Here is a 13,893-nt window from a genome sequence, read left to right as displayed (position 1 = left end):
ATAATACTTTGCCCAAATGCAATTCTTGAATGAAAAAGGACAACATTGGAATTTTCCCAATTGGCCCTTTTTTCTGGTGTTCAAATACGTGTAGACTGCTGTCACTGGGATCTTTTTGGAGCAGTTCTGTTCAGGCGATGTCGAGGATTAGTCTGGCAGGCTATCCAGCAGAATCACTGCATCGGGGGTTTCAACTATCACACTGGATTCTCAGGGTGGAAAAAGGATGAGCTGGTGGCTTCTCTCATAGCAGGCTTACCCCCAACTGATTCAAAACTATTTTAGATCTAATATTATGTAACGAGAAAGGGCTACTTAATCTTGTAAAATAACCTTTAGGGATGAGTGACCATTAAATGATAGAATTTTACATTATGTTTGAAAGTGAGGTAGTTCAATCTGAAGCCAGAATGTTAAATTTGAACAAAGGAAACTATGAAGGTATGAGGGGCAAATTGGCTGAGGTGGATTGGGAAAATACATTAAAAGGTATGACAGTACATAGGCAATGGATGGTCTTTAAAGAAATATTACATAATTTACAGCAACTATACATTCCTTCAAGGCACAAAAACCCCCAAAGTAAATGCAGTTAACTGTGGATAACAAAACAAGTTAAGGATTATATAAGATTAAAAGGCCTATAAAGTTGCCAGAAATAGTAGTAAACCTGAGGATTGGGAGGATTTTAGAATACAGCAAAGGAGGACAAAGAAACTGATAAAGAAAGGGAGAATAGAATATGAATGTAAGCTATAAAAACATAAAAACGGACTGTAAAAGCTTCCATAGGTAAGTAAAAAGGAAACATTTGGCTAAGACAAATGTGGATCCATTACAGGCAGAGTCAGGAGAATTTATAATGGGGAATAGAGAAATGGCAGAGAAGCTAAATGATTACTTTGTGTCTGTCTTCACTGAGGAAGATACAAGAAATCTTTCAGAATTAGGGATTAGGGGGAATGAAGAATTGAAGGAAATAAATATTAGTAAGAAGGTTGTATAGGAGAAATTAATGGGGCTGAAAGTTGATAAATTCCCAGGACCTCATATTCTACATCCCAGAGTGTTGAAAGAGGTAGCTATGGAGATAATGGATGCATTGGTGATGATCTTCCAAAATTCTATAGATCCTGGAGCGGTTCCTGTAGATTGGAAGGTCGCAAATGTTACCCCACTATTTAAGAAGGGAGGGAGAAAGAAAACAGGGAATTAGAGACCTGTTAGCCTTACATCAGTAGTAGGGAAAATGCACGAATCTATTCTAAAGGATGTGATAAATGGACACTTTGATTATAATGATCTGATTGAGCATAGTCAATATGGATTTATGAATGGGAAATCATGTTTGACGAACCTGTTGGAGTTTTTTTTGAGGATGTTACTAACAGAATTGATAAAGGGGAGTTGGTGGACGTGGTAGACTTGAATTTTCAAAAGGCCTTTGATAAAGTCCCCCACAGGAGGTTGGTTAGCAAAATTAAAGCACATGGGATAGGAGATAATATATTAGCATGAATTAAGGATTGGTTAACAGGTAGAAAACAGAGTAGTGTTACGATGAGGTGAGAAAGAGGTCTAGGGTTCCCTTTCAGCCTTCTCCTGGTCTTGCTGTAACAGGGTTTAATTTTAAACACATCGTATTTTTAGCTCCCCTTTGGTGAATCTTTGTTCACTGCTTTCCAATTATAAGGCAAAGAAACCAGCACAAACAGGTTTTCTTAGGTTTAAAGAAGAAAAGTGAAATTTATTAAAGTTGAACTTAAACTCTAATTCGCTTAAAGCCTACGGATACATGATGTGCCCATGCTAGCATGCATATGCGATACACACATGCAGATAGGGACAGAAAGAGAAGAAAAAAAGTGGAAAAGTTTGAGGCAATATCTGAAGAGTTTTCATTACGGGTCTTTCAGCTCACTGTAGAGTCCTTGCTTGTAGGTAGATCTGTTAGGGCCCTGTATTCTTCTTAAACCTTGTTCACTGTAGGAGACTTTTTGCTCTTGGGATTCATGTGTCTTCCATGGGGTTTTGGAGTTCCGTGAGAAAGAGATATGGGAGCATGAAGATAGGCAGGAGGTCTTCTTCAGTCCAGGAGCAAAGAACTTGCCGCCAGTTCAAACACTGTCTCTACAATTTAAGACTCTCAGTTCAAACTCTGCAACAGCCAGTTGGTCATGTGACTAACTGGTCTGCCCACATCTGTTTGTGGATTGTTTTGGAGCAGGGGATAGCTCCTTTGTTCCCAAACACTGTCTGTTAATATGCAGAAATGTCTTTCTAGCCGGGGGCCTGTGGCAACCACTTGTCACAGGCCTTCTCTTCTTCCCAGCAACAATTTGAAATTTAATGTCCATATGGCAAAATTAATGTGCCTCATTCTTGATAGTAGGAATAAACGGGTCATTCTTGCCTTGGCAGGTTGTGGCTAGTGGGGTACCACAGGGATCATTGCTTGGGCCCCAGCTGTTTACAATATATATATCAATGATTTGGATGTGGGGACCAAATGTAGTATTTCCAAGTCTGCAGATGACACAAAACTAGGTGGGAATGTGTATTGTGAGGAAGATGCAAAGCAGCCTCAAGGGAATTTGGAAAGACTTAGTGAGTGGGCAAGAACATGGCAGTTGGAATATAATGTGGAAAAATGTGAGGTTATCCACTTTGCTGGAGGAATAGATGTGCAGAGTATTTCTTAAATGGTAAGAGATTAGAAAGTGTAGATGTACAAAGGGACCTTGTCAATAAGTCACCGAAAGCTAACATGCAGGTGCAGCAAGCAATTAAGAAGGCTAATGGTATGTAAGGCTTTATCTCAAGAGGATTTGAGTACTGGAGTAGTGAAGTCTTGCTTCAATTGTATAGAACCTTGGTTAGACCTCACCTGGAGTAGTGTGTGCAGTTTTGGTCCCCTTACCTTAGGAAGGATATTATTGCCATAGAGGGAGTGCATTGGAGGGAGTGCAGAGGCGATTCACCAGGATGTTGCCGGGGATGGAACATTTAAGCTATGAAGGGAGGTTGGATAGGCTTGGGTTGTTTTCACTGGAGCAGAGAAGACTGAGGGGTGACCTGATCGAGGTGTACAAGATTATGAGGGGCATGAACAGGGTGGATAGGGAGAAGCTGTTCCCCTTAGTTGAAGGGTCAGTTACTAGGGGTCACAAATTTAAGGTGAGGGGCGGGAGGTTTAAGGGTGATTTGAGGAAGAACTTTTTTACCCAGAGGGTGGTGATGGTCTGGAATGCCCTGCCTGGGAGGGTGGTCGAGGCAGGTTGCCTCTGCTCCAGTGAAAACAACCCAAGCCTATCCAACCTCTCTTCATAGCTTAAATGTTCCATCCCAGGCAACATCCTGGTGAATTGCCTCTGCACCCCCTCCAATGCAATCACATCCTTCCTATAATGTGGCGATCAGAATTGCACACAATACTCCAGCTGTGGCCTTACCAAAGTTCTGTACAACTCCAACATGACCTCCCTGCTTTTGTATTCTATGCCTCGATTGATGAAGGCAAGTGTCCCATATGCCTTTTTCACCACCCTATTAACCTGCCCTTCTGCCTTCAGAGATCTATGGACAAACACGCCAAGGTCCCTTTGTTCCTCGGAACTTCCCAGCGTCAGGCCATTCATTGAATACTTCCATGTCACATTACTCCTTCCAAAGTGTATCACCTCTCACTTTTCAGCGTTAAATTCCATCTGCCACTTTTCTGCCCATTTGACCTTCCCATCTATATCTTCCTGTAACCCAAGACACTCCACCTCACTGTTAACCACTCGGCCAATCTTTATGTCATCTGCGAACTTACTGATCCTGCCCCCCACATAGTCATCTATGTCGTTTATATAAATGACAAACAATAGGGGACCCAGCACAGATCCCTGTGGTACGCCACTGAACACTGGCTTCCAGTCACCAAAACAGCCGTCTGTCATCACTCTCTGTCTCCTACAACTAAGCCAATTTTGAATCCACCTTATCAAGTTACCTTGTATCCCATGTGCATTTGCTTTCTTGATAAGTCTCCCATGTGGGACCTTGTCAAAGGCTTTGCTGAAATCCATGTAAACTACGTCAACTGCACTACCCTCATCTACATACCTGGTCACATGCTCAAAAAATTCAATCAAATTTGTTAGGCATGACCTCACTCTGACAAAGCCATGCTGACTATTCCTAATCAAATTTTGCCTCTCCAAGTGGTGATAGATTCTCTCCTTCAGAATTTTCTCCAATAGTTTCCCTACCACTGACGTGAGACTCACTGGTCTGTAGTTCCCTGGCTTATCTCTACAACCTTTCTTAAATAGTGGGACCACATTAGCTGTTCTCCAGTCCTCTGGCACCTCCCCCGTGGCCAGAGAGGAATTAAAAATTAGGGTCAGAGCCCCTGTAATCTCCACCCTCGCCTCCCACAGCATCCTGGGACACAAATCGTCCGGACCTGGAGATTTGTCCACTTTTAAGCCTTCCAAAACCTCCAATACCTTGTCACTCCCTATGACAATTTGCTCAAGAACCTCACAGTCTCTCTCTCTAAGTTCCATATCTACATCTTCTTTCTCTTGGGTGAAGACAGATGTGAAGTATTCGTTCAACACCCTACCAATGTCCTCTGGCTCCACCCACAAATTTCCCCCTTGGTCCCTAACGGGTCCTACTCTTTCCCTGGTTATCCTCTTCCCATTGATATACTTATAGAATATCTTGGGATTTCCCCTACTTTTACCAGCCTGAGCTTTCTCATATTCCCTCTTTGCTCTCCTAATTGCTTTCTTAAGCTCCATCCTACACTTTCTGTACTCCACTAATGCTTCCATTGATTTGCTCTCCTTGTATTTGCTAAAAGCCTTTCTTTTCCTTCTCATCGTACCCTGAATGTTTCTGGTCATCCATGGTTCTCTGGGCTCGTTGCTCCTACCTGGTACCCTAGAGGGAACATGTTGGGCCTGTACCCTCCCCATTTCCTTTTTGAATGCCCCCCACTGCTCTTCTGTAGGTTTCCCGACAAGTAACTCTTTCCAGTCTATCTTGGCCAGATCCTGCCTTATTTTACTAAAATCCGCTCTCCCCCAATCCAAAACCATTTTTTGCAACTTGTCTATTTCTTTCTCCATAACAAGATTAAATTGTACCATGTTGTGGTCGCTATCACCAAAATGCACCCCCACCAACACATCGACCACCTGTCCGCCTTCATTCCCCAGAATTAGGTCCAGCACTGCACCCTCCCTTGTTGGATCTTCTACATATTGAGCTAAAAGGTTCTCCTGTATACATTTTAAGAACTCCACTCCATCTAAGCCCTTAACACGATGGCTATCCCAATTAATGTTGGGAAAGTTGAAATCACCTAATATAATTACCCTATTATTTTTACACACCTCTGCAAATTGCGCACATATTTGCTCCTCAATTTCCCGCTGACTATCTGGGGGTCGATAATAAACACCTAGCAATGTGGCTGTCCCTTTTTTATTTCTAAACTCTACCCATAAAGCTTCATTTGATGCCCCCTCCAAAATATCATCGCTCCTTACTGCAGTAACTGACTTCTTAACTAATATTGCAATGCCCCCTCCTCTTTTACCCCCTCCTCTATCTCGCCTGAAGATTCTATATCCCAGGATATTGAGCTGCCAATCCTGCCCCTCCCTCAACCATGTCTCCGTGATGGCTACTATATCACAATTCCACGTGTCAATCATTGCCCTTAACTCATCCGTTTTACCTGCAATACTCCTGGCATTAAAGTAGAGGCCTTCCATCCTGGTCTTACTCCCTTGAAACTTACTTCCGCTGTATTCCCTCTGACTTGTTCGCTTTCCTATGTTTAGCTGTGTCCCTATTCTGCTAGGAGTCTGCATCCCCTCCCCCTGCCAAAATTAGTTTAAACTCCTCCCAACAGCACTAGCAAACCCGCCAGCAAGGATGTTAGTCCCCCTCTGGTTCAGATGTAGACCGTCCTGCTTGTACAGGTCCCACCTTCCCCAGAAACAGTCCCAGTGGTCCAGGAATCTAAAACCCTCCCTCCTGCACCAACTCTTAAGCCACGCATTCATCTGTGCTATTCTCCTATTTCTATACTCGCTAGCACGTGGCACTGGGAGTAATCCAGAGATTACAATCCGAGAGGTCCTGCTTTTTAGTCTACTGCCTATCTCCCTAAATTCTTGATGCAAGACCTCATCACTCGTTCTACCTATGTCATTGGTATCAACATGTACCATGACCTCCGCCTTATCACCCTCCCCTTTCAGGATGCTCTGCAGCCGTTCAGTGACATCCTGGACCCTGGCACCAGGGAGGCAACACACCATCCTGGAGTCATGTTGACGGCCACTGTAGCGCCTATTTGTTCCCCTCACTATAGAATCCCCTATTACTATTGCTCTTCCTCTCTTCCCCCCTTCCTGTGCAGACAAGCTGCTTGCGGTGCCTGAAGCTTGGCTCTGTCCGCACTCCCTGGAGGAAACAGCCTCATCAGCCTCCAAAATGAAATACCGATTTGCAAGCGGGACCCCAGGGGACTCCTGAACTACCTGCCTGATTCTCTTGGACTGCATGGTGGTCACCCATTCCCTTCCTTCCTCAAGTCCCTTCAGCTGCGGTGTGACCACCTCTCTATATGTGCTATCCATAATGCTCTCAGACTCGCGGATGCTCCACAGTAAGTCCAGCCGCCAGTCCAGCTCTGAAACCCGAGCTTCCATGAGCTGCAGCTGGACACACTTCCTGCACACATGCTGGTCCCGGGGACTGGAAATATTCCCGGATTCCCACATGCAGCAAGAGGAGAAAACCACGACTTCAAGCTCTCCTGCCATGACTAAACCCTTGAAATTTAAAACTTTAGAAGATTATAATTTTAAAAAAACAACTAAGTCTTGCTAAAACAATGACTTACAATTCAATCCACTTTGAAAAGTACCCACCAGGACTTACTCACCAGTCAGCTGTGCTCTTTGGAGACTCTCAGCTCCCCTCACTCTGAGGACAGGTAGGAAATGAAAGGAGCTCCTCACCGAACTTCCTCAGTCACCAAACTTCCACTTTAACACTCTAATGCAACCCAAGTCAGCACTCCAGTGCAATAATATGCAGTAAGGGTTTGTTTTTCAACACAATCTCAAGTCCTTCCAGTAGCCTTTAAGAGAACAACAAAGTCCAACATCCTTGGAATCTCGTCAATCCTTCAAATTGATCATTACCACAATTTTTAAACACGAGTCCTTAAAAAATATTTTAAAAATGGAAGCACTTTCATAACAGCTGCAGTGGCCGTCTGGTTTAAACCTATTGATGCATGGGGGTGGGGATTGAAAAGAATGAACTATGGTGCATTTTGTATTTCATTGTTGAGATGTTGCAAGATTGCTTTCTAAATTATGCCAACATATTTTCATCAAAATGTGAAAATTATCTTTTGTCATTGAATATAAAGGGTTGTTTTCCTCCCAAAGGAAGTAGATATATTCAGTTGCACAGATTGCTAAGTTTTTTTTAAGTGAAAGAAAGACAGACTTGTATTTATATAGTGCCTTTCACAACCACCGGACATCCCAAAGCACTTTACTGCTGTCATACTAGGCCCCCACCTGCCAAGAATGAGGCACATTAATTTTGTCATGAACATTGATTTTAAACTGTTATGGCAGTGAAGAAAGGACTTGTTAAACAGATCCGCCGTGGCTGGAAAATACATTTGCATATTAACAGAGAGTGCTTAGAAGGACAAAGGACCATTCCCTGACACATTCAATCCACAATGGACCTTGATCACCAGGTATTGTGTGTAAGAGGAGCATTCCAGAGACTGCTAAGGTGATCCAAGATGTGGTCAGACCAGTTAGTCACATGACTAAGCTGCTTGGTAACCTGGGTTTTTTTGAATTGTACAGTTTGAACTCAGAGCGTTTGTTTGCTCCTGGACTGAGAAGATCTCTCCTGTCTGCTCCCATCTCTTTCTCTTAAGCCTCTCAATCCACTGAAGACACATGAGGCCCAAGAGAGAAGTCTCCCACAGTGAACAAGGTTTAAGAAGAATACTGGGCCCCAAAGAAAAGCAAGATTTATCTACAATCAACAGCTGAAGAACCGTAACACTCTTCAGATATTGTCTCAAAATTTTCCACTTTATTTTCCTTCTGCTCTTTTCTGCTTCTATTTGCATGTATGGTGTATGCATGCTAGCGTGGTCGCGTCGTGTATCCATAGGCGTCAACTGAATTAGAGCTGAGATTCAAGTTTAATAAATTTCAACTCTTCTTTAAACTTGAGAAAACCTGTTTCTGCTGGTTTCTTTGCCTTGTAATTAGAAAGTGGTGAACAAGGATTCACCAAGGGTGAGTTACAAAATTGTGTTTAGAAATAAAACCATTACGCTAAGACCAGGTGAAGGCTGAGAGGGACCCCTAGATAGCATTCTCACCTGATCATAACACTGCCAATGATATAATTTTGAAGTGTAATCACTGTTGAAATGTAGGAAATATGGCAGCCAATTTGCACACAGCAAGCTCCCACAAACAGCAATGTAATAATGACCAGTTAATCTGTTTTTTTGTAATGTTGAGGGATAAATATTGGCTATGACACCGAGGATGTCCACTTGGGAGGGCAGAGGGACCTTGGTTTAGAGTTTCATCTGAATGACGGCATCTCTGACAATGTAGCACTCTCTCAGTACTACACTGGAGTGTTAGCCTTGATTTTTATGGTCACGTCCTGAAATGGGAATAGGTAATTAAAACACTTTGTACTTTATTTGAAAACGCACATAAAATTATGATAGGCTGTCCAGTATTATCCATCTTAACCATACCCCTTTCCATTTACTTTCTCCTAACAAATTATCACCCACAGCCTTCAATGCACTAGATGGCGAATTTAAGGGAACTTATCACTCGCTGAAGAACTTGAGTGAGGAGGAATGTCAGCAACTGACCACTGCTGGAATCCTTACTGATAATCTTATTTCTCCGTTGATGCTTTCTTCTGGTATGGCCAGAGATTGGCCAGATGCACGGGGTGTCTGGTGAGTGCATTTAAAAAAAAATCTGAAATGTGTGCCATGTGCAGTGGAACTGTACATTGCAACCATAACCTATAACATCTGGAGCTCAGTTTCTCCATATTATTGACTACCTGATCTTGGTTGCTCTGAGTAGCAGAAACAGAGTCCAGGGAGCAAGTCAGTTGACTACAAAATATCTGTGGTCTGGAGAGACAAGTGTAACAAAGGGGGAAAGAGAGGAATCAAAGGGAGGTTTGGCTTCAAACTGGTCTCATCTACCATCAGGTTGGCATTGGAAAAACACAGTGAGCAGTTTGTTTGGCCATCACATCGATTATGGGTACTAGACATAGAAATAAAATGTAAATTTTTTTTCTAAAAAGGAAAAAACATCCACCCAGGACACTTCACTTCCTGAGAATAGTATATGTAAGTTTGTGTGTGTGTAGCAATGTTAAATTTTCATGATTGTTTTTGTTTTTTCTCTATTCAATTTTCAAAATTCCAATATTATTGCTTTATGATACTTAAAATATGCAGTAACTTCCATTACTCTTTCAAAGCTGGGGTCTTTTGAAACAATAATTATTTACTTTGGTGGTTCATTTTGAAAGAGCATTTTGAAACTGAGAATAACTGAATGTTACTGTGGTGGTTTGTAACTTTTATCCTTATGAAGAGGAATGTACTTTAGTAAATACTATGATTGTGACGGCCCGAGGCTGAACAGATTGACAACAGCCTCAACACAACTTGCAAAGTACTATGAGCAGATTGCTTATCTAGAGTAACAATTCCACTAGGAACTAACCTACTCTAATAAACAGTTAAGTCATATTCTCATCCATCTTTTTACATTTGGAGCGCGTAACAGAGTAATTTTTAACACAATGATGTAGTATTAGTCCAATACCTGTTTTGGCAAGGGAATCTACTTTGGTGATACTAGTACATGAATCAATGCTTTTGCACCAATTGAAATCAAGGGTGGTCTTCTGTAAGTGGACAGATTTCTTGTTGTTTTGTACAGAGATCTGGCACAGTGTTTAGAAAATTAATTGAAATATTCACACATAGTGATGTACTGATTGTAGAAAGTTACTGTCAATTGTCCAGACAGAATCTCATTTGATTTGTGTTCTTTTAAACATGATGCTATTCCAAGACACTTGGTATCACACGCACAATTATTATGCTCTGCAGGCACAATGATATGAAGAATTTTATTGCCTGGATCAATAAAGAAGACCATCTTCGTATTACTTCAATGCAACAGGGAGGAAATATGAAACAAGTTTTTACACGCTATTGTTCAGGTCTTAAAAAGGTATGTAATAGCTTTCATATTCTCAATACATTCACTTTCAAAAAAGATCAATTGAATGTGAAAAAGCAAAATACTGCAGATGCTGGAAATCTGAAATAAAATGGAATTTGCAGAAGTTGCCAACAATAAGATATGAGAAATTCCCCACAGATCTTTCCAATCTTGTTTTTTCCCATCTAGCAGAAATCCTTGCAGGATGTCATAAATTTAATCTCTGGGATGGAAAGATAATTAGAGAGCAAATTACACCAGTGTGCTCTTATGCACTTCCTAGGAATTGGCTGGAGGTTTGTTAGAAGAAGCTTCAGTACTCTACATCTGGATCAGTGAATTTGTGTGACATGGAAAAGCTTAAAAACGGAAATTAAACTAAGTATGAAAAATGAGGGGAGTAAAAATGCAGATACAATTTCTTCACTCCTTCATTCTCAATCTCAGTCATGGGGCATAGTGCCAAGCAGAGACTTGGCATTTCCCAGTAGAAGGGGAGGGAGAGACTTTGCCAGGCTGCTCATTTCCTTCTAGTGGCTGGTATAAGTGTGACATTGGTAGAATCCAGGAAGCCAGTCATACTGAAAAAGGGAGATAGGCATCAAAAACGTTAGACAGCAACATCCCCTCAAAAATGACATGAGGATGATAGAGCCTGTGTTTATGATGTTGACCATCTAGATTTCCATTCCTTAACTGTATTTAGAAATTAGCTTATTATTTGTGGGGTTGGGAGGGGGAGGAGAACTTGTCACAAGAGGATGCATTTTTTCTACTTGTTGATGACTAGTATTGAGTCATTCATTTTCAGAAAATAAGAGAACTAACTCTGGTTGTTGATTTAGCTTGAAGAAATATACCACCAGAAAAAACACCCCTTCACCTGGAAGAACAATCTAGGATATGTGTTGACCTGCCCTTCGGATCTTGGCACTGGTTTGCGGGCAAGTGTCCACATTAGGCTGAAGTACATCAGTAAACATAACAAGTTTGGTGAGATCTTGCAGAGACTACGTCTAGAAAAAAACTCTACTGGTACTGTATTAGAACAAAAGACTTTCATATAAAATTACTGATCTAGGTAACCATATGAATAAAAAAATGGCGAGTGGCACCAAAAGTCTCAATATGTTAACAATAAACAAGTACAAAATATCATTAAGACTTCTGCATCTTGCGTGGCAAGTTTATGCTATCTCACCATAACATACTAACCTCTAACTTTATTTTAGTGCAAATGCATTTCCTGATAGTTCTTCCATTTCTCAGGCTGATGTCATTGTTTATGTTCCTTTTTGTTTGCTCACTATCCTAACATATGAATTCATACACTGTGCTTATGCATACACATGCACAAAGCTGATATCGATGCTTTACTCACCATGCAAAATATTTTGTACTTCCAGTATGACATTTTTAGCTCACCTCACATAATTTGACTGGAGTCTTTTATCTTCTATAATCATCTGTTTCTAACAGATAGTTTTATTTTAATTTACTTACTTGGGAATTCTTTTATAATCAAATAAATTTTTCCTTCACTTTCTAGCCATTTTGCAAGACATCGCCAGAAATGTCCACTCACAGCCATTCACTAGCAGAAAAATAAGTAAAAGTGTAATTTACAGCATAGGAGGCCATTCAGCCCATCGAGTTCATGTCGGCTCTCCGCAGAGCAATCCAGTCAGTCCCACTCCCTTGCTTGAGCCCCATAGCTCTACAAGTTTATTTCCTTCAAGTGCTCATTTCCTTTTGAAATCCCTGATCGTCTCCACTTCCCCCTGCTTCATGGGCAGCAAATTCCAGGACATTACTACGTGCTGCATAAAAAAGTACTTCCTCACATTTCCCCTGAATCTCTTCCCCAAAACCTTCAATGTGTCCCCTAATCCTTGTACCATCAGTTAATGGGAACAGTTTTTCCTCGTCTAACTTATCTAAGCCTGTCATAATTGCTCACTGCTATCAAATCTCCTCTCACGCTCCTTTGCTGAGAGAGAATGACATCAGCTTTTCCAACCAAACCATGTAACTTAAATCCCCCATCCCTGGAACCATTCTGGCAAAGCTCCTCTGCATTCTTTCAAGGACCCTCACATCCTTCCTAAAGTGTGGTGAGCAGAACTGGACTCAATAGTCCAGTTGGGGTCTAAATAGAGGCTTTTATAAAGGTTCAGCATAACTACCCTGCTTTTGTACTCTTATGCCTCTATTTATGAAGCCCAAGATCCCATTTGCTTTTCTAACCACTCCCTCACTATCTCCTGCCACCTTCAAAGATCAATGCACATATGCAAAATCCATATAAACAGTCATTGCATTCCCTTCATCAACCTTCTCTTACTTAATCAAAAAATTCAATTAGTCAAGCATGATCTGCCTTTTACAAATCTGTGCTGCCTTAATTAACTCAAATCTCTTCAAGGACCTGTTGATTTTTTCCCCTGATTATTGTTTCTAAAACTTTACCTACCACTGATGTTAAACTAACTGGCATGTAGTTGCTTGGACTGTCCATACACCCTTTCTTGAATAAGGGTGTCACATTTGCCACTCTCCAATCCTTTGGCACCTCCCCCATATCTAGGGAAAATTGGAAGATTATGGCAAGCCCTTCCATTATCTGTACAATTAAGTCTTGTAACTATCTTTTCTACAACTCCATGTTTCAGTCTCTATCAGGTTTCGGCCCCCGCCAAAGTACTGACTAGGCCCTAAAAAGTCACAAATGACATCTTGGAAATATATTCCCCATATATCTCCAAGTTAAAATTCTCAATATAAAAGCAAAATACTGCGGATGCTGGAAATCTAAAATAAAAATAAAGTGCTAGAAATACACAGCAGGTCTGGGTCCATCTGTGGAGAGAGAAGCAGAGTTAACGTTTCAGGTCAGAACTGTTCTGATGAAAGGTCGCTGACCAGAAAAGTTAACTTTGCTTCTCTCTCCACAGATACTGCCAGACCTGCTGTGTATTTCCAGCACTTTGTTTTTATTTTAAAATTCTCATGTTAGTGTTTAAATCATCTCATGGGTTTGCCAATTCCTATCCCTGTAACTTCCTCCATTCCCAGAACCTTCCAGAAACTCTGTTTCTTCAGCGCTGGCTTCTTGGGCACCCCCAATGCCCTGGTCTCACAGTTGGCGGCCGTGCCTTCAACCCTCTACCTTGGGTTCTGAAATTCTCTCACTAAACCTCCCTGCTTCTCGCCTCCTTTAAACCCAACTCTTCAATCAAGCTTTTAGCCACCTATCATAATATCTCTTTTGCTCACATTCATTATAATTTAAAGAAATTTAGACTTTTGATGCACCTCTTCTGGTTATGAGGTGGCATTGGTGGCTCTCTTCAGCCAGCCTGTCCTCATAACCACCCTGTTGTCTAGTCTGCTGATATTTATCAGATCTCTACATATGTATAACCTTGATATTCACTGAAGTGCCAGTCCTGCAGTGGGCCTTTCCAACTGGCATTATTAAAATGCTGAATTTGTTTTCCACTGTCCACGCTCTGTCCATCTGTCCACTCCCACTCCGTTTCCAGCTGTA

The 13,893-nt window shown here is 41.5% G+C and overlaps 1 protein-coding gene across 1 annotated transcript in view; it reads left to right on the top strand.

The window, feature by feature from the left end:
* Positions 1 to 13,893, top strand: part of LOC137376464 (creatine kinase M-type-like) — a 36,792-nt gene that overhangs the window by 21,352 nt on the left and 1,547 nt on the right. Inside the window, exons 6-8 of the mRNA XM_068045082.1 lie at positions 8,875 to 9,046; positions 10,229 to 10,352; positions 11,189 to 11,378. Coding sequence (XP_067901183.1) covers positions 8,875 to 9,046; positions 10,229 to 10,352; positions 11,189 to 11,378 — 486 coding nt within the window. The remainder of the gene's footprint in view (positions 1 to 8,874; positions 9,047 to 10,228; positions 10,353 to 11,188; positions 11,379 to 13,893) is intronic.

This window comes from Heterodontus francisci, chromosome 13 (assembly GCF_036365525.1).
Source record: "Heterodontus francisci isolate sHetFra1 chromosome 13, sHetFra1.hap1, whole genome shotgun sequence".
Taxonomy (NCBI): domain Eukaryota; kingdom Metazoa; phylum Chordata; class Chondrichthyes; order Heterodontiformes; family Heterodontidae; genus Heterodontus; species Heterodontus francisci.
The sequence above is the reverse complement of the archived record's forward strand: the minus strand, read 5'-3'. Positions and strand labels throughout refer to the sequence as shown.